Source organism: Nycticebus coucang, chromosome 17 (genome assembly GCF_027406575.1).
Source record: "Nycticebus coucang isolate mNycCou1 chromosome 17, mNycCou1.pri, whole genome shotgun sequence".
NCBI lineage: Eukaryota > Metazoa > Chordata > Mammalia > Primates > Lorisidae > Nycticebus > Nycticebus coucang.
Window position 1 is genome coordinate 80,557,521 of NC_069796.1, and position 26,523 is coordinate 80,584,043.

General features: G+C 50.1%; 1 protein-coding gene across 5 annotated transcripts in view; it reads left to right on the forward strand.

Annotated features, from left to right (window-relative positions):
• Positions 1-26,523, forward strand: part of CDHR2 (cadherin related family member 2) — a 44,092-nt gene that overhangs the window by 16,595 nt on the left and 974 nt on the right. For 3 of the 5 annotated variants that reach the window (XM_053567080.1, XM_053567081.1, XM_053567079.1), the window contains 28 exons: positions 1,194-1,333; positions 1,457-1,507; positions 4,865-4,954; positions 6,885-6,974; positions 7,833-7,958; positions 8,035-8,181; positions 8,255-8,330; positions 8,429-8,544; positions 8,649-8,882; positions 9,667-9,822; positions 9,921-10,082; positions 10,345-10,406; positions 11,050-11,296; positions 14,206-14,445; positions 16,590-16,659; positions 16,789-17,394; positions 18,444-18,515; positions 19,016-19,065; positions 21,828-21,979; positions 22,161-22,269; positions 22,360-22,448; positions 22,865-22,933; positions 23,036-23,113; positions 23,183-23,243; positions 23,329-23,453; positions 23,978-24,091; positions 24,173-24,250; positions 24,610-24,667. In XM_053567080.1, coding sequence (XP_053423055.1) covers positions 1,194-1,333; positions 1,457-1,507; positions 4,865-4,954; positions 6,885-6,974; positions 7,833-7,958; positions 8,035-8,181; positions 8,255-8,330; positions 8,429-8,544; positions 8,649-8,882; positions 9,667-9,822; positions 9,921-10,082; positions 10,345-10,406; positions 11,050-11,296; positions 14,206-14,445; positions 16,590-16,659; positions 16,789-17,394; positions 18,444-18,515; positions 19,016-19,065; positions 21,828-21,979; positions 22,161-22,269; positions 22,360-22,448; positions 22,865-22,933; positions 23,036-23,113; positions 23,183-23,243; positions 23,329-23,453; positions 23,978-24,091; positions 24,173-24,250; positions 24,610-24,667 — 3,668 coding nt within the window. The remainder of the gene's footprint in view (positions 1-1,193; positions 1,334-1,456; positions 1,508-4,864; positions 4,955-6,884; positions 6,975-7,832; positions 7,959-8,034; positions 8,182-8,254; positions 8,331-8,428; positions 8,545-8,648; positions 8,883-9,666; positions 9,823-9,920; positions 10,083-10,344; positions 10,407-11,049; positions 11,297-14,205; positions 14,446-16,589; positions 16,660-16,788; positions 17,395-18,443; positions 18,516-19,015; positions 19,066-21,827; positions 21,980-22,160; positions 22,270-22,359; positions 22,449-22,864; positions 22,934-23,035; positions 23,114-23,182; positions 23,244-23,328; positions 23,454-23,977; positions 24,092-24,172; positions 24,251-24,609; positions 24,668-26,523) is intronic. The other 2 variants (XM_053567078.1, XM_053567082.1) reach the window with 2 other exon arrangements.

Genomic DNA, 26,523 nt, shown 5'->3' on the forward strand with positions numbered 1-26,523 from the left:
TTTGGATATGGTTGCTAGGACAGCCAAGTCTGCTAAAGGTTATATTAGGAAAAGTGTAGAGCCCAGGATGAGGGAGGAGTTAGTTTTACTCTGAGATGGAACAATCTTCCCTGCAGGGCTGCCTCAGACCAAATGATCTATGAATATTCTTTATAGAACAGAGAAGTATCATATATCTGTTAATGATATTTACATGTATTTTCACAGCTGTTTCATCCTAGATAAAAATAAATGCACACACATTTCCAAAAAATGTCACAAATATATGTAACCCAAACGTCCTCGCCATCTCCATCCTCCTGGGCAATCCTTTAACATTCATGTGCAACAGCGTGACTCCCTTTCTTAGTCTCAGAGGCTCCTCCTGTGTGTGTCCTTTTGGAGTTACCCCATTAACTCTTGCTCCTGCTGCCTCCCACAGCCAGTCCCCACCCCCCTCCAACAGCTTCTTCCCATTCCCAAGGCTGCAGTTTCTCCCCACTTCATTTTGCTGCAACCTTGCATCTGGGCTATATCTTGCTTCTGTTGCACGTCACAGCCTGCATGGAAGCTTTGGGGGTGACACGAGAGATTATAGCACATAACAGGAAACCATAATCATTGCTCCCGTCCCCTGGCCATGCCAGCCATGTGGGTGTCTGCTCTAGGCCAGCCCTGCCAATGCATGACCCGAGGTCCTGCACACTCCTCCTCTCCAGCCTCCTTGGGAAATGGAAATCTAGGAAGCATGATCTGGATGCTGACATCTTAGTGGAACACTGGCCCAGCAGTCTTCCCCAGGGAGGGGACCATGCTGAGGAGGGATTGAGGTCAAACCTTCCAAATTGGAGCTGGAGATACTGGGACCATTGCCATTTTTAGTTTTCTCTCTCCAAAGCTCAGTATTCTGATTCCAGGGAGGGCAGGCACATGGGCTTGGCTGCGGGAAGGGAAGATGTCTGGGGCAGAGCCCACCCTACTGCGTCCGGTACAGTTAGAGTAATTCCCCCGAAGGAAACCAGGATGCTATTATCAAAAGGCCCCTGAATGGGTGCTAAGTAACAACATCCTGACCACAGGGTTGGGAGCCCTGAGGACTGGAGATTTCAGGTCTAGCTGTGTGCAGAGAAATTAGGTGCCTGGCCTAGACTCATGGGTAGCTTGGCCCTGAAAGAGGTGGCCATGGACCCTGCACAGCTCCTGTCCATCCCTAGGTGCGGAGGCCTTCTGGTTGGTAGCCAAAGACCAGGACAATGACCCCCTGACGTATGGGATTAGTGGCTACTATGCCTACTTCTTCAGTGTCACCAAGAACAATGGGAAAGTGATCCTGGCCACCTCTCTGGACTTTGAGGTAAAGAACATGAACCTAGCAAGGGAGGGGGAGTGAGGGCCCTGGAGCCAGCCTGGGAGTGGGGGGCGCGCGGCCTGTGCTTCCACCCAGCAGGAGATCACCTAGGGCCCCTTCTCTCTGCAGACACTGTACTTGTTCAGGATCACCATCTCCGTGAGCGACGGCCACAACCTAGTGAGTCAGAAGGTGGGGGAGGGGAGGGTGGTTCAGGGACAGCCTACATCTGACTGTGTCTCTCACCTCAAGAAAGCAGACAGCGCCCCAGTTAACAAACCATAAATCTAATGCTCATATTAAAATAGACTTTTCTATTTTTTGTCATACAATATTGCCAGGATTTTAGTATTTATTATTAATTTATTTATTTATTATTTATTTTTTGTAGAGACAGAGTCTCACTTTACTGCCCTTGGTGAGAGTGCCATGGCGTCACACAGCTCACAGTAACCTCCAGCTCTTAGGCTTACGTGATTCTCTTGCCTCAGCCTCCCAAGGAGCTGGGACTACAGGCTCCCGCCACAACGCCTGGCTATGTTTTTTGTTGTAGTTTGGCCGGGGCTGGGTTTGAACCTGCCACCCTCGGCGTATGGGGCCAGCGCCCTACTCACTGAGCCACAGGCGCCGCCCTATTATTAATTTATTTTAATTATATAAATGTATTTTTATTTCACATTCAAGCTTTTTTGTTTAAGTCATATTATATATAATTACACACAAATATATTATTGAAATTATGAATATACAATTAAGTATATTATGTGTATTAATATATATTAATATAAATGTTGATTTGAAAACAATGTCAAATACCTCTCCACTCTCAGACCTTTGAGGCAATCATTTTCAAGTCCTTTAGCTGAATACATTGCATCTACATTCTTCTTTCTTTCTTTTTTTGTAGAGACAGAGTCTCACTTTATTGCCCTCGGTAGAGTGCTGTGGCCTCACACAGCTCACAGCAACCTCCAACTCCTGGGCTTAAGCGATTCTCTTGCCTCAGCCTCCCGAGTAGCTGGGACTACAGGCGCCCGCCACAACGCCCGGCTATTTCTTTCTTTTTTTTTAATTTCAGATTAATAAGGGGGTACATATGATTAGGTTACATAGTAAGGTTAAAGTCTGGGTTGCAGTTGTGTCCTTCACCCAGGAAGTGTGCAATCTGCCCCTGCAATGTATCCATGGGTAGGCATTTACCTAACCCCACCCACCCCCTTACTTGAATTTAATTGAGATTTTTCTCACATGAACATGTAGTTGTTAATCCACTGGTTCTAATTAAGTACTGAGTATGTGTGATGCTTGTTTTCCATTCTTGTGATATTTCACCTAGGAGAATGTTCTCCAAATCCATCCTGATTGTTACAAAAGATACAAAATTTCTATCTTTTTAGGGCTGAATAGTATTCTACGGTATACATATGCCAGTGTTGATTAATCCATTCACGTGTTGAAAAGCATCAGGGTTGTTTCTACATCTTTGCAATTGTGAATCGTGCTGCTATAAACATTTCAGTGCAAATGTCCTTATGGTAAAATGAGTTTTTTTCTTTGGGGTGTATACCTAGTATGGAGATTGCAGGATTGAATAGTAGGTCTACTTCTAGTTCTTGAGGAATCTCCCTGCTTCTTTCCACAGCAGCTGTACTAGTTTGCAGTCCCACCAAAAGTGCATGAGTGTTCCCTTTTCTCTGCACCCACGCCAGCAACTATTGCTTTGGGACATTCTGATGTGGGCCATTCTCACAGGGGTTAGGTGATACCTCAAGGTGCTTTTTTTTATATATGAATATTCACAATAGCTTTATTCCCCTGGGACCATCCTAATTGTCCACCAACTGAAGAGTGGATAAACAAATTGTGGCATATCTATACAATAGGACATCCACTGATCCTGTTGTCAAGTAAGCATAAGATCAGGAAGACATTACAGGGTACGTGCGCCAGGGCTGATTCTTGAATGACTTTCAAGGATGCTAGAAGAACATATGATCTGAACAGAAAATGTTGGGCTATGGTCTTAGGCAAACATTTTTTTTTCTCTCAAAGTGCTTTTGATTTGCATTTCTCTGATGATAAGGGATGATGAACATTTTTTCATGAGTTTGTTGGCCATTCATCTGTCCTCATGAGAAAAGTTTCTGTTCATGTCGCTTGCCTCAGTTTCAATGGGGTTGTTTGACCTTTCCTTGTTTTTTTTTTTTTGTAGAGACAGAGTCTCACTTTATGGCCCTCGGTAAAGTGCTATGGCATCACAGCTCACAGCAACCTCTAACTCCTGGGCTTAAGCGATTCTCTTGCCTCAGCCTCCTGAGTAGCTGGGACTACAGGCGCCCGCCACAACACCCGGCTATTTTTTGGTTGCAGTTCAGCCGGGGCCGGGTTTGAACCCGCCACCCTCGGTATATGGGGCCGGCGCCCTACCGACTGAGCCACAGGCGCCACCCAACCTTTCCTTGTTGATTCACTTGAGTTCGTTGTATCTGGTTCTTAGCCCTTTGTCAGATTCATAGCATGCAAGTATGGTCTCCCATTCTGAAGGTTGTCACTTTGCTTTGTTGACTATGTTCTTAGCTGTACAGAAGCCCTTTAACTTGATAAGGTCCCATTAATTTATTTTTGTCATTGCTGCGATTGCCAGTGGGATCTTCTTCATAAATTCTTTCCCTAGGCTGATGAGATTAAGAGTTTTCCCCATGCTTTCTTCTATGGTTTTTATGGTTTCATGTCTTAGACTTAAATCTTTTATCCATCTTGAGTTAATTTTTGTAAGTTACACTCTTATTTCTAAATGACATGTTTGTGCCACTATTGTTTTGCGTCTGTGGAAGTTGAGGGTTTTTTTCTCTAACACATTCCCAGAACTCTATCCATTAAAAAAATCATTTTAGTCACTTGATATTCATGAATACATTCTCTTTGTAAGGATTTCAAACATTAAAGACACAGCTAAAGGCCTTGGGTAACCCTTCCCAGCCCACTCAACTCATGTGTGCACTATTGCTGTGTTCATTTGTAGCACTTGCTAAGTGCTTATGTACATCTACAGCTCCATGGAAGAAAGATTATGTTTTGGGGTGCATTTTCCGAAACCCGATGAGATCTAGCTGTCTATATTGTTTCGAAGTTGCCTTGCCTATGCAATGATTGGGCTTGAAGCTCTTTCTGTGTCTACACACAGGAGTCCCTCATTTCTTGTAACGTCTCTATCTGGTGAAGAAACATAACCATGGCTCTACAGCTGATCTCCTTTGATGGACACTTAGGTTGTTCTCACCTTTGTATTATGGCAAACAAAGCTAAAATGTACCTTCCTGTAATAAGGAAAGTACATTTTAGATACAAAAAAAAAAAAACCGATAATGTCCATAACTTACTTTCAAATAGTTCAGAAAACATATGAAAAGAGGATGAGGAACCAAATGATGGGGGCACCCCATCTGGGGGCACCAGAAGCTCTCTATGCTATACTTGCAACTCTCCTGGCCTTCTGAATCCCATTTTCTGGCTTCACCTGGGCTTTCTCACCTGCAGGTGCAGAGGGAAATGCAGGTGATCGTGGATGATAGAAACGACAATGCACCTGTTTTCCAGAACACTGCCTTCTCCATCAGCATCAATGAGGTGACATCAGTGGAAGCAAGGGGCATCCCAAAGTGTTTTTCAGAGTGGGAAGGCCAGAGGCAGATGCTTGGCATCCAGGACTGGGAAAAGCCTCTCCTAGAAGGGGCAGCTTCAGGGACAAAACCCAGGAGGATATAACGCCACAATAGTCACAACAACATTTTGTGATCAGATTGGATTGGAGTTCTTTCAGTTATGAAAGCAAAAAAAAAAAAAAAAAGTATTAGTTGTCTCATATATCTGAAAAATTTAGAGCCACCTTTGACTTCAGGCATGGCTGGATCCAGGTACTCAAACCATGTCATCAAGAATATGTCTTGGCTGGGCAAGGTGGCTCACACCTGTAATCCTAGCACTCTGGGAGGCCAAGGTGGGCGGATTGCCTGAGCTCACAGGTTCAAGACCTGCCTGAAGACCCTGTCTCTAAAAATAGCCGGGTGTTGTGGTGGGTGCCTGTAGTCCTGGCTACTTGGGAGGCTGAGGCAAGAGAATCGTTTGAGCCCAATAGTTTGAAGTTGCTGTGAGCTATGACACCAGGAAAGTCTACTGAGGGTAACTAAGTGAGACTCTGTCTCAAAAAAAAAAAAAAAGTCTCTCCCCACCTTTCAGCTCTGCCTCTGTCATTGCCTCTATGCTGGGGACAGGGGGCAGTTCTGCCATGTGGGGATCAAAGTATTCCCCTGCAGCTCCAGGCTCACATCCCACCAGCTTTGCAACTTTAATAGCAAGACTACCTCTTTCTCAGTGGTTCTAGCCCAGTCCCCAGAGCTGACTTTCATTGGCTCATTTTGGGTCATGTGCCCATCCTTGAACCAATTTGGGGATACGATGGGCTCTGATTGGCGAGGTCTGCACCCTGTGCCTTCCACCCAGAAAACGAGGGTGGGGGCAGTCACTGGAACTAAATGGGTGGGAAGGGTGTTCCCCAATGGTGGCTGGGGAGCAAACACAGCATCACTCTTCAGTCTTCCTTACTAATGGCTGCAAAGACCTTCAAAGCGGGGTCTGGACATGTGCGGTCCAGACAGTCAGGTAACAGGCTCTGATCAAGCACCTATGTGCCAGGTACTGTCCTTAGTACTTGATTTGAAGAAGACAGACCTGATGTTCTTATACACTCACATTCTAGTGAGGAGCAGGCAAGAGTCCACAAAAAATAAACTAGGCAGGATTATTTCAGATGGTGTTGAGCTCCATAGAAGATGGCAACATGAAAGGAGGAGACGGTGGAAGGGGCTACTTTAGGCTCAGTGGTCAGGAAAAGCTTCTGTGAGTAGGTGATATCTGCTCAGTGGCTGGCAGAAGAGCAGGCGGGGGAGCTGAAGGCAGAGAGGTGGGCAGTGGCCTGGTCATGGGGGGCAATAGAAACTGTCTGGGCTGCCTTCTGGGCAAAATGGGGAAACTCTCAGAAGGTTTTAAGCACAAAAGTGATGTGTTCTGATTCACAATTTTAAAAGATCTGTTTGGCTGCAGCAAGGAAGTACTGAGGGTGCGAACAGGACTCCAAGAGCAAAGGCATCCCCAGAGAAACCGCCAGCTCTGCAGGGCTCTGTTTGCAATCCCTGGCTATAGGCTACAGAGAGCCCACGGGGATCTGAGCAGGGCAATGGCAGAGTGAGGCTGGTTTCTAGAATGATCCTTATTCTGGCCCTGGGTCTCTGCAAATCAGAAGGTGCTCAGTGGTGGTGAGGCCACATGGGGGATGGGGAGGCCTGCCCTGCTCCACCCTCAGCTGTCTCCAGAGGTCCAGGTGGGAATGAAAGGGGGACAGCAGCCTGTGGTAGGTGAGGAACTTGAAACTCAGAACAGCTGGGTTTGATCCAGAGGTCCAGGTGGGAATGAAAGGGGGACAGCAGCCTGTGGTAGGTGAGGAACTTGAAACTCAGAACAGCTGGGTTGGATCTCCCAGGTGACAAGTGTCTCGTTACAGACCCTGCCAGTCGGCAGTGTGGTGTTCTCCGTGCTGGCTGTGGATAAAGACTTGGGCTCAGCAGGTGCAGTGGTGTACTCCATTGAGAAGGTATGCATGAGGGCCGGGAGCGAGGGGTGAGGGAATGTGTGCCCTGACTGCCCTTCGCAGCCACCAGGGGGCAGTATGTTCACAGACAACCCTCAGGGTCCCCAGGCTGTCTGTCCCCCAAACCCTACTTGCCCAGTTGCCTGAGGATCATTCCTGCCTGGGGCACTGTCTCCGTCCTTGACAAAAGCAGAGGCAGTCCTGGCTTCACAGAAGGCTCAGAGAGCTTATGGTTCTCATCAAAGGAACACAGACGTTAAAGGCTGTGTGAACTCAGTTCTGTAAAGACCCACTCACTAGTGATAGCCCCATTTTTGAGCAGCAACTATGTGTCTGGTACATACCTTATAGTTGTCCCTATGTATCCTCCAGAGGATTGGTTTCAGGTTCCCGCTCAGATATCAAACTCTGTAGACACTCAACTCCCTGACAAAAAGTGGTGTAATATTTGTGTATAACCTACACACGACTCACACACTTTAAATCATCTCCAGATTACTTATAACACCAATACAATGTCAGTAGTGGTCACACTGTATTATTTAGAGAATAATGACAAGGAAGAAGGTCTGTGCCTGTTCAGGAGGGATGCACCCCCTTAGGCCTAACTACAGTTTTGATCTGTGGCAGTGGAAGCCCGGCTGCAGAGGTTGGCTGCATCTCACTGGAGTCTCCTCTCTGTCCACGGGGGCACCACCACTACCTCCGTTCCTGGAGGTGGAAACTGAGGCCTGGGGAGGTTCATGATATGGGGAGGTGGCAGGGTGCCCACAAGAGAGCTGCAACTCAGCTCGTCCCTCAGAGCAGGCCCCTGGGGTAGGGCTGTCCCGAAGAGTCTGGCCCCAGTGTGCTCTGCCTCAGGTCATCCCCAGTACTGGTGACAGTGAGCATCTCTTTCGGATCCTGGCCAACGGCTCCATCATACTCAACGGCAGCCTCAGCTACAACAACAAGAGCGCTTTCTATCAGCTGGAGCTGAAGGCCTGCGTGAGTGGGTCGCAGTGGGGCAGCCCCTGGCCCTGGCCCTGGCTCTGGCTCTGGCTCACCAAGGCCATCTCCCCAGGACTCGGGCGGCATGTACAATGGCAGCTACGTTATCCAGTGCTCTTCGCCTGTCTTCCTGTCCATCTCTGTGATCGACCAGGCTGATCTGGACCCCCATTTTGTCAGGGAGTTTTACTCGGCCTCTGTGGCTGAAGATGCAGAGAAGGTGTGCCAGGGGACCTGTGGGTTGTGGGGCCAGGGGTAGGGGAAGGGCTAGTGTTGAGCAGGCCTCCTTCCAGGGCACCTCAGTGCTGAAAGTGGAGGCCGTGGATGGCGACAAAGGAATCAATGACCCTGTGGTCTACAGCATCACCAGTGAGAATGGAGTATCTCCAGGTTGGGGCTGGGCCAGGGTGGGCACAGGGCTCCATCAGGGTTGCTAGAAACAGCTTTCCCTTCTGCCTCCTTGCCAGACTCCACGAGGCCTGGCTGGTTTGACATTGGGGCAGATGGGGTCATCAGAGTCATTGCTCCCCTGGACCGCGAGCAGCTGCTGGAGGAGGACGAGGAGGTGCAGCTGCAGGTCACGGTGAGCGAGGGCTCCACCACCTCCATTCTGCCTTCTGCCCTCTGATTGCTCTCTGAGCACTGGTTCTCTAACCTCTGCCCTCTGGCCTCCGCTCTGCACCTCAGGCCACCGAGGTACACCCTAACATCTATGGGCAGGAGGCCAAGGTGAGCACCTGGGTCACACTGAGGGTGCTGGATATCAATGACCACAAACCCGAGTTTTACAACTGCAGCCTCGCAGCCTGCACCTTCACTCCCCAAGAGGCCTGCATCAACTTCACTGGCTCCGTGGATGAGCACGCCTCTCCCCACATCCCCATCGATGGCCTCACCATGGTGGTCTACGATCCAGACAAGGCAGGCGCAGCAGCAGGGTGGGGAGAGTGAATGGTGGGTGGTGTTGAGTGGAGTGGGGGATGGGGATGGATGGCCAATGATGTGGGGTAATCTCAGGTGTTGGGGTGCTGGGCAGTGTGGTCATAGCACGGTCTGAGTGAGTGTTAGGTTGGAGGACACTCTCTTAAATGGAGGCTGGCACAGAGGCAGGCAACTTGGGTGGCATTGGAAGATGGATAACTGTGGGTGGTGTTTGGTAGAATTAGGTGGCACAGAGTTGGTATGAATGTTATGTGGAAGACCCAAATGGTGTTGGGTGGCCTTAGGGTGGTGGGTATGTAGAGCTGGTGGTAGAGTTTGCTGAAACGTGGCACTGGTCACAGAGGTGGTGTGGACATAGGTAATGTAGGGTGTTGGGGGTGAACAGCTGATGGGAAGGTCTTGTGGGGGTGAAGGCTATGTGTCCAGGCTCTGTGTCTCTGGCCCTGAACCCTGCAGGGGTCACTCAGTATCTCTGGGCCTCTGTTTCCTCTTTGGAAAATGAAGACAGTCGTAGCTGTCACGTATGGGGTCACTTGGGAACAGTGAAATAACAAACAGTGCCGGGGAAGTCCTCCTCTAATGAGCAGGGACTAGTGATCAACCCAGCCTCCGGGGCTCTCTTGCTTCAGTCTTTTGAGAACCCCCTCATGGGACCTCATCAGCAGGGCTTCCTGAGGCAGGGGCCTGGGGTCAGAGACTGGAGAAACAGGCAGGTGGGCACATTGTAAGGGGAGGGGTCTCTGCTATATGCCCGATTTTATAGGGCAGAAATGGCACCTTCCTTCTGTCCCTGGGGGGCCCTGATGCGGATGCCTTCAGTGTGTCCCCGGAGCGAGCAGCGGGCTCGGCTGACGTGCAGGTGTTAGTGAGAGCCTCGGCATTGGTGGACTATGAGCAGCAGATGGCGATGGTGGTGCAGGTGAGGGGTGCAGGGCATGGTGAGTGTTAGGGGCACTGGGGCGTGGATGCTGCAGGGCACTTGGGCCCCAATGCCACCACCCCTTCCCCTGTCCTCAGGTTGTGGCCACAGACTCGGTTAGTCAAAATGTTTCCATCGCCACAGTGACCATCTACCTTACAGACACCAATGACCACAGGCCTACATTTCCCCAGAGCTTGTATGTCCTCACTGTGCTGGAGCACAGTGCCACTGGCTCTGTGGTCACCAGCAGCATCCATGTGAGTGATGGGGACACTGGTGGGCCAGGCTGGGAGGGACACACAGAGAAGGCAGACCTGGGGATGGTGGCCCTCCCTGATCTCTGTAGCATCTGGTGTTGTCAGTCTCAACAAGCATCCATGCATGTGTGAGTGTGACAGTGTGCGTGGGAGGATTCTCCCTTTCTGTCAGGAAGCATGGCAGCCCTGTCCTCAGCAGCTGCATGGGTGGCTGTGAGTGCGGCATCTCCACACAGTACCCTGACATCTCTCTGCCTCCCAGGCCACAGACCCAGACACGGGAGAGTGGGGCCGCATCACCTACAGCCTGCTCCCAGGAAACGGGTGAGGGCCGTGTGGGATGGGGAAGGGCAGGATGGTGTGTGGGGCCCAGGCCCACCTCTCTGCCCCGTCACTGGAATAGGGCAGCTGCCAAGGACTTGGGGTGCCCAGTTATATTTCAGTTTCAGCAAAACAATGACTCTTTATTGGAGTGGGGAAGAAGACAGGATCTCTGTTGCTGGGATTAGAGTGCGATGGTGTCATCATAGCTCATTGCAAACTCAAACTTACGGGCTCAAGTGATCCTCTTGCCTCACTTTCCCAGCAGCTGAGACTCTAGGCAAGCACCACCGTGCCCAGCTAATTCTTTTCCTTTTAGTAGAGACGGGGTCTCACTCTCACTCAGGCTGGTCTCAAACTCCTGAGCTCAAGCAATCCAGCTGCCTTGGCCTCCCAGAGAGCTAGGATTATAGGCATGAGCCACCACATCTGGCTACAATGACTCATTTTTTTAAGAATAATGAGGCCTGAGAAGCACTTGAAGAATGAACCGGCCTGAGTTCAGAGCACCAGGGGATGGATGAAGAGACAGGATCAGGCTTCTGACATGTTCCAAATATTGCAGGGACATACTCAAATATTTGTCCTTTTGTATCATCTGAAACTCACACTTGTATTTTTATTTGCTGAATCTGGCCCCCCTAAGCAGGGCAGACCTCTTTGAGGTAGATCCAGTCTCGGGGACAGTGACAGTGAAGAACAGCAAGCTGTTGGACCGGGAGACACAGGCCGTGTACTACCTGACACTGCAGGCCATGGACGGTGGGAACCAGTCCACCTCCACCATCCTGCAGATCCACCTGCAGGACATCAATGACAACACGCCCGTGGTCAGTGGCTCCTACAACATCTTTGTCCAGGAGGAGGAAGGCAACGTCTCTGTGACCATCCAGGTGTGAGCTGGGCCTGGATCTGGTGGGCGGAGCAGGGACAGGCTTTGTAGTCCTGCTGGTCTTGGCTGTGTGGCTCTGGGAAAGTCACTCGGTATCTCTGGGCCTCTGTTTCCTCTTTGGAAAATGAAGACAGTCATAGCCTTATTCATGGGGTCACTTGGGAACAGAGAGATAACACATGTAAAGTGCTCAGCACAAGACCTGGCACAGAACAAGCTCTCAAAGACCTATTGTTGTTGTTGTTGTTATTATTATCATTATTATTATTATTATTTTAGATAGAGACAGGGTCTCACTTTGTTGCCCAGGCTGGAATTCCCAAACTCAAGTGATCTTCCTGCCTGAGCTTTCAGAGTGCCTGAGACTACAGGCACATACTACTATGACCAACTAAGTTTTTTTTTTTTTGGATTTTGGCCGGGGCTAGGTTTGAACCCACCACCTCTGGCATATGGGACCAGCGCCCTACTCCTTGAGCCACAGGCACCACCCGACCAACTAAGTTTTATATTTTTTTTGTAGAGATGGGGTCTGGCTATGTTGTCCAGACTGGTCTCAAATTCCTGGCCTCAAGTAATCCTCCTGCCTTGGTTATTCTTTTTTATTTACACCTCTGACTCACTCCAAAAAGGAATTGAGGTGGTTTAGATAAAAAAAAAGTAAGATAAAAATATGAAGGAAATAAGAAAAAGGAAAAAATAAAGGATGGCACTCTTTAATGGCACAAAGGTAGAGCGTCGGACTGGGCTGCTAGTTTCATTCTGAGCTTTGTAATGGCCAAAGCAAAGAGAGAAATGAGACCAATGGCCAGGTTCCCAGAGTCTATCAGATAAAAATCCACCAGGGGGCGGCACCTGTGGCTCAGTGAGTAGGGCGCCGGCCCCATATGCCGAAGGTGGCGGGTTCAAACCCAGCCCCGGCCAAACTGCAACAAAAAAATAGCCGGGCGTTGTGGCGGGCGCCTGTAGTCCCAGCTACTCGGGAGGCTGAGGCAAGAGAATCGCGTAAGCCCAAGAGTTAGAGGTTGCTGTGAGCTGTGTGACGCCACAGCACTCTACCAAGGGCGGTACAGTGAGACTCTGTCTCTACAAAAAAAAAAAAAAATCCACCAGGGTCTGCAGAGAAACACCATGGAGAAGCTCTTCTCCTGGTCCTGAGGAGTTCAGCAGCTTTACCCCGGAGACATCTGAAAGGGGGTCTTGTGAGGAGAGGGCAACCAAGTCCCCAGAATGCCAATCCAGGGGCCATAGAGCCCTTCCATCTTTCTGGGGCTGCGTGGTTTCTAGAGCATGTTCCCACCCCTGATCTCTTGACCAAACTGTGAAGAGTTGGTAAAGTAAATGGCAGCACTGGGGCTGCAGCCCCAGACCTCTGTGGGCCTTTCCTCCTTCCTGCTTGACGCTTCATGCCCCGGTCAGTGAGCTCCTCAGATTTGCTGCTGTAACGGAGTTGTCCAGATGAAGCTGAGAAGCGCTTGAAGAATGAACTGGCCTGAGTTCAGAGCACCAGGGGATGGATGAACAGACAGGATCAGGCTTTTGGAAAAACAATTTCTGGCTGCTTACAAAGGATCCATTTAACAAACAAGATCCCAGCAAAATTAAAATGAAAGAGATGAAGGTGGGACAGGTAGGAAGAAGGCAAAAGAACTGGTTCTGGGTCAGAGTAGCACAGTTGACACCACTGGATTCAAATCCACATCTGCTGAGCACTTATATAGACCTGGTCCTTCACTGGGACCTGGGTCCTTGGAGATGAATCCATGATAATTCCTGTCCCCAAGAGGCTCTCAATTAGGGGGAAGGCACCAGATAGTTACCCAGTGGTGTCACCTGTGCTATGTTGAAGGTAACACAGAGGTTGTGGAAGACTGGGGGAGGCACCAATCTGGCCTGGATTTGTGCAGAGAAAGTGTAGAGGGCATTCGAGGTGAGGGAACAGCATGTGCAAGTCAGTGGAATGGAAAAACCAAAGGGAAACCAAGCAGTGTTTGGGGACCTTGCAGGACAGGAAGTTTTTCTCTCTCTCTCTCTCACACACAAATTAAGTGAAGAAGCAGCTATTTATTAAAAAATATATAGTACCCCAGTTGGGGCAACATAGCAAGACCCCATACCTACAAAAAATAAAAAAATTAGTGGAGCATGGCAGAATATACCTGTAATCTCAGCTACTCAGGAGGCTGAAGCAGGTGGATCACTTGAGCCCAGGAGTTCAAGGTTGTAGTGAGCTATGATTGTATCACTGCACTCCAGAGCAACACCCTGCCTCAAAAAAATAAAAAAATAAAAAAGTAAAGAAAAAAGATTAGCCAGGTGTTGTGACAGGTGCCTATAGACCCGGCAACTTGCGAGGCTGAAGACAGGACGATCACTTCAACCCAGGAGTTTGAGGTTACTGTGAGCTATGATAACATCGTGGAACTCTAGCTTAGGCAACAGAGTGAGACTCTGTCTCAAAAATAAAATAAAATAGAGTGCTGAAGTAGTCATCATAGGAAAATCAGAATTTTGTTGGCCTTCACACTTACTATATGTGTTTATTTAAAATTTTTTGAATGTCTTCAATATATTTCTCCCATATTCCAGGAATATCAGCCCCATAAGGGAACTATCCTGACTACCACTCCATTACTAGTGCATAGAATAGGGTTAGGTGTGTTGTAGGTATGCAGTAAGCATTTGTGAGATGGAAGAATATCCCCAGTGCTTAAGACCTCAAAAGTTCTTGCAAGCTGTTGATCTGAGCCTCTGAGATGGGAAACTGAGGCTGAGAGATTGGCCAGCATCCCACTGGCTCTAGCCCCAACTACTGCCCATGGCCAGAAAGGAGAATTGAGCTGCAGGGAAATGGCTTGGGGGCTGGGAGGCACCTGATAGCCCAGGGCTGACCCTTGCTTATCTGTACAGGCCCACGACAGTGATGAGCCAGGCACCAACAATAGCCGTCTGCTCTTCAGCCTACTGCCTGGCCCCTACAGTCACAACTTCTCCCTGGATCCTGACACAGGGTTCCTTAGAAATCTAGGGCCCCTGGACCGAGAGGCCATCGACCCCGCCCTGGGGGGACGCATTGTGCTGACGGTGCGTGTGGCTGACTGCGGTGTGCCTGTCCTCAGCACGGAGGTCAATGTCACCATCACCGTGGAGGTAAGGCCTGGCGCAGCCAAGAGTAGGATGCCAGGATAGGCCCGAGGGCCTGCTAGCCCTGGCTTAGGGACTCTCAAGCACCAGCTCAACTCATATTTTTACCCTTTGCAATGTGGTGGGTAGGAAATTTCTGCAGCCAGCCTGCCTGGCTTACCATCCTGGCTCACTAATTATGTGGTCCTAGGCAATTACTCAATTTCCCTGGGTCCTCAGGCTCCTCATCTGTAAAATGGGGATGAAAACAGCATAAAGATTAAGTGAGTGAGGGCAGCACCTGTGGCTCAGTGAGTAGGGCACTGGCCCTATATACCGAGAGTGGCGGGTTCAAACCTGGCCCCAGCCAAACTGTAACAAAAAAATAGCTGGGCGTTGTGGCGGGTGCCTGTAGTTCCAGCTACTCGGGAGGCTGAGGCAAGAAAATCACTTAAGCCCAAGAGCTGGAGGTTGCTGTGAGCTGTGATGCCAGAGCACTCTACTGAGGGTGACAAAGTGAGACTCTGTCTCTAAAAAAAAAAAAAAAAGATTGAGTGAATTAATGGAAAGGGCTTCAAAGAGTGCCTGACCTATAGAAGATGCCATCTCTGATTGTCAGTCATGAAGTCCTACCTGAAATGCAGCACAATTTGAAAGCAGAGAAGGGGTGAAAAATCAGCATTGATAGTGTCTACTGCACACCTGGCCCTGCAAGGTAAAGCTAGTTATTACCTTTTTATTGATCAAGAAACTGAGGCACAGAGAGTTTTGGTACCTTGTCTAGGGTTGCAGAATGGGGTTTTGAACCCAGTCTGTCTGGTTATAAGGCAGCCACAGAGTACAAGTCACCTTCCTTAGAAAAGTGTAACAAATGTGCATACACACCTTGTCCATAATGCCCATCCCCCATCTAGGGTTGTGCAGTGCACAGCCTGCACCACGACACATAGCAGCCTTTTGTCTCATTGGTTAGGGTTTGCCACTTTTCTACAAGTATCAGAGAGTGAAACCTCAGGGAAAATGGAGAAACAGAAGCAGAATTCGGATTTATTGGCCATCCTTAGAGAGAGGGTGGGCTGCAAAGAAAGAAGAAAGCAGAATTACATTTCCTGAGTGAGCAGATCCGTTTATCCCTGTGAGCAGACATTACAATCACCCTGCCAGTGGGGACTACTATGCTATTTTCCAGATGAGGACCCTGAGGCCAGAGAAGTCAAGGTCACACGTGAGGCAGAGGTGGAGAAAGATTTGACTCAGAGCTGCTCTGTTAGCCACACCTGTGCATTAAGGCACCCTTGAGAATGCAGCTGGTTGTGTGTGCATGAAGCCAGTGATGCCATCTCTGGGAAATCACCATCAGAAAACACATCTAGTTAAGGGGGAGAGAGCTTTGTTTTCCAAGAGGTCCATTCTAGGGTTATTCAGAAAAACAAATGCTTGTGATGTCACCCACCCATGAGCAGACCCTGGGAAGGGCCAGAGCATTTGGTATCCTCCAAGCACATGCCAGCATTGGCAGGGGATAGTGGTGGGCAGTGTCGCCTCTAGGCCATGGCAACAGTTTTAGGAGCTCCAGCTATACCTGGTGAGCCTGCACTGTGAGGGAAGCCAGAAGAGAAAACAGCTGGTATCCAGGGACAGGACCAGATCTGTGCTCTCCCAGGTTCCTGGAGCGCAGCTCTGCCTGAGCACAGAGCTGATGTCATGGGAGTCGCTGAGAGTGAGAGGGACAGCAGGAAGGAGAGGATGAGGGAATGCATGGGCCGCGCCTGGGGCCTCTGCAGACACATAACCATATTGGTGCCAACACAGTAAATCCAAGAGATGGGAAGTCAAGCTGGGCCAGATGGACACAGGGACCCAGAATCATCCTTCCAGAAAGCAGGGTCGAAAACATTCCCAAGCTGCAGTCAGAGGAACAGTGGGGGTTCCTGACAGTGTATGAGAAACTGTGGAAGTCCCTCCACAGGCCTGCAAGCCCCTGGTATGTGATCCGGGCATATTTCCTCCTCTTAGAGCCTGTTTCCTCAAGGGGAAGTGGGCAGCACAGTCTGAGGAGAGAAGGTAGAGTCTGTGCATCAAGGCAGAGGAATTACTGGTTTCTCAGTTTGGCTCCAAGGAGCCCTCAGGGAGAGATGGGCCCTGGGACTCAGGCCTGCCTCCACCCACAGGACATCAATGATAACCTGCCAATCTTCAAACTGTCCAATTACACATTCTTTGTGAAGGAGAGGGATCCAGGTAAGTCTTCCCTGGGCCAGGCTGGGCACTGGGGCTGGGAGGGCCTGAAGTGCCCGAGAGAGGTGAGAGGCAGAACAGGTTCCCAGTGGCCAGGCCAGGGGACCCTCTGAGCTCTGCCCTCATCTACAGGAGTGCTGGTGGGTGAGGTGGAGGCCTGGGATGCAGACCAGACAGAAGTCAACAACCGCATTAGCTTCATTCTGTCAGGGAGTGGTGCCAACAGCTTCATGATCCAAGGCTTTGTGTTGGGGTCTGGGTGGGCCGAGGGTCGCATCAGGCTGCCCCCAGACTTGGCCTTGGACTATGAGGCACAGGCTTCCTACAATCTGACAGTGAGTGCTGAGAACCCAGACCCGCTTGGGGGGGAGGCTGTGGTAGAAGTCTTTGTGATTGTGAAGGACGTAAACGATGAACCACCTACCCTGGACTTGACCTCACTCCGGGGCATCCGTGTGGCTGAGAATGGCTCACAGCATGGCCAAGTGGCTGAGGTGGTTGCCTGGGATGTGGACACCAAGGCCCAGTTGCAGATACAGCTTATGAACGTCATCTGTACCAAAGATGGGGTCGACGTGGGTAGCCTGTGCCATGGCTGGTTCTCTGTGGTGGCCAATGGCTCTGTGTACATCAATCAAAGTGAGGCCATCGATTACGAGACCTGTGACCTAGTTACGCTGGTCGTACGGGCCTGGGACCTCACCACGGATCTCCACTTTCAGCCTTACAGCAACAATGGTAAGACGGCCTGGCCTGCAGCCCCTTGGCAGGCTAGGGCTTAGGGGCTGGGACCCACAAGATCTGGGTTCAGATACTGGCTCCGCCCCCTCCCAGTTACAGTACTGGAAAGTTCCAAACCCTCTCTGAGCTTGAGTTTCCCCATCAGTCCAATGGAGTTGGGTAGTAAATAGGAAGATTAAATAGGAAAAAGCATTTAATGCAATGGCTGGCATATAGTAGCACCTCGTAAATGTTGCTGTTTTGTGAGGCAGTGTAATCCTAGCACTCTGGAAAGCTGAGGCAGGTGAATTGCTTGAGCTCAGGAGTTTGACACCAGCTTGAGCTAGAGGGAGACTCTGTTTCTACTAATAATAGAAAAAAACTAGCCAGGCACTGTGGGGCCACCTGTAGTCTCAGCTGCTCGGGAGGCTGAGGCAAGAGAATCACTTCAGGTTGCTGTGAGCTATGATGCCACAGCATTCTACCCAGGGCGACAGAGTGAGACTCTGTCTTAAAATAAAAAAACAAAAACAAAAGAACGGTCACCCTTCAGAGCCAGACATGTATTTATGTCCCACCTCTGCCACCACATAGAAGTAATAACCATAGTGACAGCCAGCATACACTGAGTCTTTACACCTAGAACTATGCCAGGCGCCTTGTGAGCATTTCCTTATTTTACTTCCACACAACCCATGAAGTAGGTGGTCCCTGTCCAATTTTATAGGTGAAGAAACTGAGGCAGAGAGTGGGTGTCTAAATAACCAGCCTACACAGTTAAAAAGTGTCAGTATAATGTCATGGGTAGGTGGGATATAGCTAGGCTGGGCTCAGGCCTGATCTACCACTCCTGCTGTGGGGCTTTGATAAGCTGCTTATCCTTGCTGAGATCCAAGGGTCATACTCCCACTCACACAGGCCAGAGAAGTGGGCATGGCAGGCAGGGGAGGCATTGAACATGGTGATGCAGGGAGAGAGGCTGTAAGGATCATGTCTGAGGTCCAGGCTCTTTGGGTCAGACCTTTGTCTAGAACCAGAGCCGGAGCCAGCTGACCTTGTTTCCCTAGGAAGCCTTCCCATTACCATCGAGGACGTGAATGATAATGCACCCTATTTTCTGCCTGTGGAAAAGACTTTTGGTAAGCAATCCTCTTACCAAATTCTTTGGTCTCTCTACACACACACACACACACACACACACACACACACACACACACACACACACACACACACACACACACACACACCTGCTCCATGGGACTACTGCTCTTGGGCAACCCCCACAGACCGACCTCAGGCCTCAGGAGTCCTTTAGAAAGGGAGGAGGGCCTCTGTTCTCACCCCTTACCCTAGGTTGCACCAGGAGGGGACACCTAAGGTTTCACTCCAGCGCTTTCCCACTTGATGTCTGACCTTGGGCCAGTCGTTCCCTCTCTGGGCCTCAGTTTTCCCATCTGTACAATGGAAAGTGGATGGCTTGCTAGTTACTGGCCAGGTGGCAGCTGCATTAGGGGTCTCTTTTGATGGAGAGGCTATGGGCAGGTTTGGGGGATGAACCCTGAGTTGGGGTTGTGGCCAATTGTGGTCCAGGTGGACCCATCCTTGACCACACTGATACCCTTCCTGTCCACACCTGTAGTGATCATCCCAGAACTTGTGATGTCTGGCCAGCAGGTGGCTTCTGTCCAGGTAAGTCTTTGGCACCAGCCTTTGTTGGTCACCTTAGCCACAGAGGACACACAGCTAAGACCTTCAGACCTTTTAGCTGCCCCTCAAAATGTTTTAACACTAGAAAGAAAATGGGGTGGCGCCTGTGGCTCAAAGGGGTAGGGCGCCAGCCCCATATGCCAGAGATGGCAGGTTCAAACCCAGCCCCAGCCAAAAACTGCAGAAAGAAAATGTGTTTCAATATACAAAAAAGAAAACCCTAGAATAGAAAAAAACACTGGCCTAATTGATATATTCAAACCTCACTATTTGTTAAATTTAGTATTCATAAAAATGTCATGACAATAAAAACCACTTGTAGTCTGGATTTTTCTTACTACAGCAGAATTCTTGAATATTATAGAGAACTCACAGTCAATTGCAAATTTTTAAAAATATTTATTTATTTATTTATTTGAGACAGTCTCACTTTGTCGCCCTGGATAGAGTACTATGGTGTCACAGCTCACAGCAACCTCAAACTGTTGGGATCAAGAGATCCTCTTGCCTCAGCCTCCCAAATAGCTGGTACTACAGGCGCTTGCCACATTTGGCTATTTTTAGAGACAGGGTCTTGTGTTTGCTCAGGCTAGTCTTTTTTTTTTTTTTTTTTTGTGGTTTTTGGCTGGGGCTGGGTTTGAACCCGCCACCTTCAGCATATGGGACAGGCGCCCTACTCCTTGAGCCACAGGCACCACCCTGCTCAGGCTAGTCTTGAACTCCTAAATCCACTTGCCCTGGCCTCCCAGAGTGCTAGCATTACAGGTGTAGGCCAGTCAATTGTGAATTAAACAAGTTCTAGGCAGGGTGGCTCACACTTGTAATCCCAGCACTTTAGGAGGCCAGTGCAGGAGGATTGCTTAAGGCCAGAAGTTCGAAACCAGCCTGGACAACATATCAAGACCCAATCACTGCCAAAAAATTTTTTTTAAAATAAATTCCTTATAGGGCGGCACCTGTGGCTCAGTGAGTAGGGCGCCAGCCCCATATGCCGAGGGTGGCGGGTTCAAACCCAGCCCCGGCCAAACCGCAACAAAAAAAATAGCCGGCGTTGTGGCGGGCGCCTGTAGTCCCAGCTGCTCGGGAGGCTGAGGCAAGAGAATCGCGTAAGCCCAAGAGTTAAGAGGTTGCTGTGAGCCGTGTGACGCCACGGCACTCTACCCGAGGGCGGTACAGTGAAACTCTGTCTCTAAAAAATAAAAAAAATAAAAAAAATAAATTCCTTATAGTTAAATAATTTCCAGAGAAAATTATAAAAATGCTTTTGATTTTTTTTTTCTTTTTTTGAGACAGAGTCTCACTATGTCACCCTTGGTAGAGTGCTGTGGCATCACAGCTCACAGCAACCTTGAACTCTCAGGCTTAAGTGATTCTTTTGCCTCAGCATCCCCAAGTAGCTGGGACTACAGGTGCCTGCCACAACATCCTGCCACAATATTTTTTTGTTATTTTTTTTTTGACTTTTTAAAATTTTTATTTTTACATATACATGTGTTTATTAGGTTTCCACTTTTTGCCTTCACAAAATTAAAGAGGCTTAAAATGTAATAACAATAACAATGTTTAAGATAAGGACTAGAAACAAAAACCTTGTAAAGAATTATTGTTGTTGTTGTAGTTGTCATTGTTGTTTGGCAGGTCCAGGCTGGGTTCCAACCCACCAGCCCCAGTGTATGTGGCTGACGCCCTAACTGCTAAGCTATAGGCGCCAAGCCTGCTTCTGATTTTTTTATAGTGTTAGGTGTGTTGTGTTTATTAGGGGGGGTGGCTTTGCCATGTGGGAGTGAGGCCTGGCTAGGCTTCTCTGGGCCTCAGTTTCTCTCCATGACAGGAAGCTGGTCAAGTGGTATCTGGGTGCCACTCCCTATGCTGTGGAAAGGACACAAGTATAGTAGATGGACAGGACTGGCCTTCCCTACTTAGAGCTGAGGACAGGATCTCTCTCTCTCTCTCTCTCTTTCTCTGACTCTCAGACTCCTTTTGTGAAACAGGGATAGTAATTCTCCATTGACAGGTTTTTTCGAGTCTTAAAACAGTCAATCTTCCATTCTTCAGCCAACTGCCTTGCAGTGTCATGAGTTTATCTGTGTCTATTTCTTTAAATAGACATCTCTTTGAAACATAAACACCAGTGTTGGACTCATCCTGAATGGCAATGTCAACGGACTCATGGCTCTGTGTGTTGGTTATGTTTTTCTCTAAAAGGCACTATAATGAATAAAAATGTTTGTCCCTCCATTGCTGGATTCATGGTTTACTAGTTACTGGCCTAGTGGCAGCTATATTAGGAGTCTCTTTTGATGGAGAGGCTACGGGCAGTTTGGGGGAATGAACCCTGAGTTGGGGTTGTGGCACTGGTATTCATGTTAGTAGGCACTGGTAAAACGGATCCAGGGGAAGGTCCCTGGCACACAGTGGGTGCTTAGGAAATCTGAGCATCTCTATGCTGTGAGTGTGGGTGTCGGTGTGTGTGGCAGTGAAGGGGTTGGGGAAGCAGGGCAGGATCTCCACATGTGAGGGACTTTAGTTAGTGATCTGTTGAGCTGGGGACTTGTCCAAATCTGGATCTGCAGAGTAAGCACACTGTTTTTCCAAAGGACTTGCTTATGTGGGGGCATCCTGGGGAAGGCTGATAGAGATGATGGGGGACCAGCCTCGCAGGCCACCCTTGCCTCTGATCCCTGCTGGGGTGCATGGTGACTGGTCTGGCCTGGCCCCCAGATGGTGTCCACTCTTGCTTCTAGGCCAGAGATGATGACTCAGGGAACAATGGGGCGATCCAGTTCTCCATCCTACAAGTGGATTTCATCTCTAAGGACGGGGCCACGACCCCTTTCCAGGGCTTCTTCCAGATCTCTACCTCCTCCGAGGCCGATGTGTTCACTGGCAATATTGAGTAACTGTGGGCAGCCCCTGTTGGTGGCTGGGGGGCTGCGGGGGTGGGTGGGTGGGTTGGGGGGTGGGACAAAAGAGGGCCTCAAGGCAGTGAGTTCCTCATCCTGGGAGGTATACAAGTGGGTTCCAGAGGACTCCAGCTTGAATTCCAAGACTGACCTGTGCCCTCCCACCTTTTATAGGCTGGTGACCAGCCTTGATTCCACTCTCCAAGGCACCTACCAAGTGACAGTCCAAGCCCAGGATAAACCTTCTGTGAGTCCTGCCCAGGAAGCCAAAATCACCCTGAATGTGAGTGCCAGTCCAGTCTTCAGTCCCTATGCCCTCTGCCAGCCTACCAGGTCCCAAATGCTTCATCACCCCTCTGCCCTCTTCCCCAAGCTCTTCACTGTGGACCAGAGTTATCGTGTGCGGCTACAGTTCTCCACACCCAAGGAGGAGGTGGGAGCCAGCACAACAAGGATCAAGGAGTAGGTCTACGGAGCCCAGGAGGGGGCTATGGGAAGATTGGAGCATGGGATCCTCACCCCTGAACGGAATGTCTCTCAACCCTGCTCTTTACCCACTCTTGACCTTGTCCCTTTTGGCATGTTCCCAGAAGGCCATGCCCAGCCAAGGGCAGAGGGAAGCCTAAACAGGGCTCCGTGTATAGATGTACAGACTGTGCATAATGGCACCCTGCTTGCTAAACCATAAACTCAACCCCAGAAGAGGGAATCTCCTTTTCTAATTTGCATAAGGCTCTACCTGTTTAGCCAATAGTCCTGTCCAGAGAAGGTTCCCCTTACTCATTCACACAATTCCTAATTCCACTGGCAGAGCCCTGGCCACAGGCCTAGACTAAGGCTACTACCCCAGGCCTCTGTGACACCTGCCCCTTCTACAGGGCTCTCACCCAGGCGACTAGGACTACTGTCTATGTTGTAAACATTCGTGACATAGACTCGGTGTCTCGGTGAGTGCCCACAGATCTCGGGTTGGGGGGAGGAGGAGAAGCAGCAGGAGAGGCCTACTGGGTGGTCTGGGCTGCTGACTCTTCAACCCTGCCCCTTCCCAGGGCCCGTGCCCACTCCTACCTTGATGCCTACTTTGTTTTCTCCAATGGGTCAGCCCTGACACTTAACGAGCTGAGTGTGTAAGTGGGGCTGCCTTTGGGGTGGGTGTAAAGGGTGAGCAGGAAGCCTGAGTGGACTTTTGTGATCAGGATGATCCGGAATGACCAGGATGCACTGACGCGGCTGCTCCAGCTGGGGCTGGTGGTGGTGGTGAGCATGGGCAGTGGGCAGGACAGGGGAACAGGCAGGGCGGGGCACTAACCCCACAGCCTCTCTAACATGCCTCCTTCCCCAGGGCTCCCAGGAGAGCCAGGAGTCAGACTTGCCCAATCTGCTCATCACTGTCATCATAGCACTGGGGGTGGCTTTGCTGCTGGCCCTTGTGATCATGACCGTGGCCCTCGTGTGTTTGCGGAAGAGGTGCTGCTCTGATTGTCCCCGTGTCTCCAACCCTCACCCCCTCCCACCATCTAAGACATCAGGGAGCTGGTGTGGGGGGGTGGAATGGATTTGGATTGGGTGGAAGAATTTGGATTGGGGCATTGGGTTTGTGTGTTGTCAATGCCCAGTGACCCACTGTGAGATCTTGGGTGAGTCACCTCACCCCAATCCTGTTTCCTCATCTGCAGAATTGGCATGACACTAGAGTCCTCAATGCACTTAGGGGAGCACATGCTTCTGGCACATGCAATACAGCACAAATGCTGCTGCTTTTCCCAACATGGGAAGAGGCAGCAGCTGCATCTGGGTTTGGTTTTCAGCCTTGCTACTGGCTGTGCAGCCCTCCCCAAATCACTTGCCTTTTTTGGCTCTTCTACCCTCCATAAAAGGGAGCTAACACTCTCACCTGCTAGGATCACGGTGAAGCTACACTCTTAGGGCCTCCACTGGGCACACAGTGGGTCTGCAGTGAAAGTGCGACTGCCTCCTTTCGTGCCCCACAGCTACCACCGGAAACTCTGGGCTATGAAGGCTGCCAAAGAGGCCCGGAGGACAGCAGCGGGGGTGATGCCCTCAGCCCCTGCCATCCCAGGGACTAACATGTACAACACTGAGCGGTGAGCAAGGGTCAAGGGGTGGATAAGAGACATTGTAGGGTGGCTGAGGGCCGTGGTTGCTTGACCAGGCTTTCTCTCCAGGGCCAACCCTATGCTGAATCTCCCCACTAATGACCTGGGCTTGGAGTACCTCTCCTCTGGTGACTTGGATTACCTCAGGTGAGCAGTGCCTCTCACAGCCATGCTAGCAGGTGGCTGTGGTTGAGGTGGTAGTGGTGGTAGTGATGGTGAATATGGCGGTGATGGTGGTGGCTGAGGTGAGGGTGGTGACAGTGATAGTAATGGTGTTAGGGGTGGTGATAGGAGTGATGGTGGTGGTGGTGGTGATGGTGGTGGTGAGGGTGATGGTGGTGGTGGGGGTGATGGTGATGGTAGTGGTGGTTGAGGTGGTGGTGGAGGTGATGGTGATGGCAGTGATGGTGATGGTGGTGGTGATGGTGGAGGCAGTGGTAGTTCTTGGCCAAAGACAGAGAAGACTGGGCCTGCCAGCAACCTGAACTCCATCACCTCTCCCACAGCCTCAACTCCTTGGATGAAAATTCCGTGGATCTGGATAACAGCCATCGGGAAGTCAAGGCAAGATGGAGGATGAGCTAGTACTTGGGGCTTCTGACTTGGGATCCTTCTCTGAAGGGGGCTGGGAGATGGAGAGGGAGGGACCTGCTACTGACATAAGCAGCCTTCCTTCTCTGCATCAAGCCTCAGGAAGCTCTATGGCTTTGGAATGGGGTCCAATTCTTGATCCTCCACTGGTTCACTGTGTGATCCTGGGTAGGCAACATCTTGCGTCTAGTTCTTAGCTTTCTCATGGGTGTTAGAACATCAACCATGCTGGGCTCTTGTGAGGATTAAATAAGAGCAGGCATAAAAACCACCTGGCACAAACAAGTACTTGACAATCTAGTTCCACCCTTTAGGGCCTTTATATAAAAGCTGGTAGGGGTGGGGAAGAGATCCAGAGATGAATGAACAAGGTCTAGCAAAGGAGAGAAGGTAGGTGCAAATAAACAATAGCACCATCATTTGTTGAATAGATTAGTTGGTGAGATTAGACCAAGAGTTCATGCCTGTCTGCTATTTAGAGGCACCTAAGTACAGGTTACACCCAGAGATTCTGGTTCTGATGGCCCGGGGGAGACTGAGCATGGATATGCTGTAAAAGCTGCCCAGAGGACTCTAATGTGCAGGTGGGTTGACAACTGCTAGAGCAGGTGGACTCCCTCTCTCCTTCCCACTTGGAAAACCACCCGGAGAGCAGTTCTCTAAGGCACATTTGGGCTATAATAGATTAAAATTCTGTGTGTGTGTGTGTGTATGTGTGTGTGAAGGGAAATATCTACCCACCATCCATCCATATTCACCCCCACTCTATGTCCTGGGCTTGGCCCAGTCCCTGTCCACTGGCCAGGGGCTCCAGCCTGACCTAATATTACAGTATTTATTTTCCTTAAGGACTCCTTATTGGGAAAGATTTGGTCAACCAAAGCCTCTCTTGGGCTTTAAAATACCAGAATGTTGCACAGTGGCCCAGTGTTACATGGCACAGGGGAAATGGAGTCCCTCAGACAGGCTTCCAGGATGGGGTTATCTGTAGTAATTGAGACAGTACTGACCTCTGAGTGGACAGCTCTTTTCTGCTGGAAGATAGTTTGAAGCAAAATATCTAATGAACATATCTGGGGAAACTGAAGCAAAAGGGAATAGTCTTGCCTGCTGGAACTGTGGCCCTGGGTAGAAGATGTTTCTGTTTCCCCAGAGGAGTGGAGTTAGAGCCTCCTGTGGGCTAGGAATGGGCAGGGAGCCCTGACAGAAGGGTTTGGAGAAGGAGGAAGGGTGGGCAGACCACAGAGATTCTTCAAAGCCAGAAAAGAGCTAAGACCTTGTCCTGGAGGGGTTGCTTTATTTCCAAAAAGCTGCCCAAGGCTCCACTCCCTCTCCTGCAGCAGTGAGTGGGCCCAGGGCCCACTGGACAGGACTAGGAGGCTGTGGGGCCTTCTTGGGAGCTGCCTGCCCCTCTTCTCCCTTAGCTGGTAGGGTGTCGTGGGTGTGGCCTTTTCCCCAGGAATCCCTTGGTGCTGTGACTTGTCCAAGAGCTTCATAAACATTTGTGTGGAAGGTAGGAGTGCTCAGAGGGCTCAACCATTCCAACCTTTCCAAATAACTAACAGGGGTGCTGACTTCAAGGTCAGACAGCCTGCAGGGCAAGAGCAGACCAGAATCCAGGTCTCCAGTCTCTAGGACTGAGTCACATCACCTTGGGCAGGCCCCCACTTGGCCTCTGTCACAAGGGCTCTGTAGAGTACTGGGAGAATGCTTAGTCCCTCTGGGGCCCCTCAGATGTTCCACTGTTACCAGGGACTGGAACAGCCGCAGTCTGGAAAAAGCCCTTGGAGTTCCCCAGGGAGGGCGGTGGTGGTGGGTGAGTGTGGGGG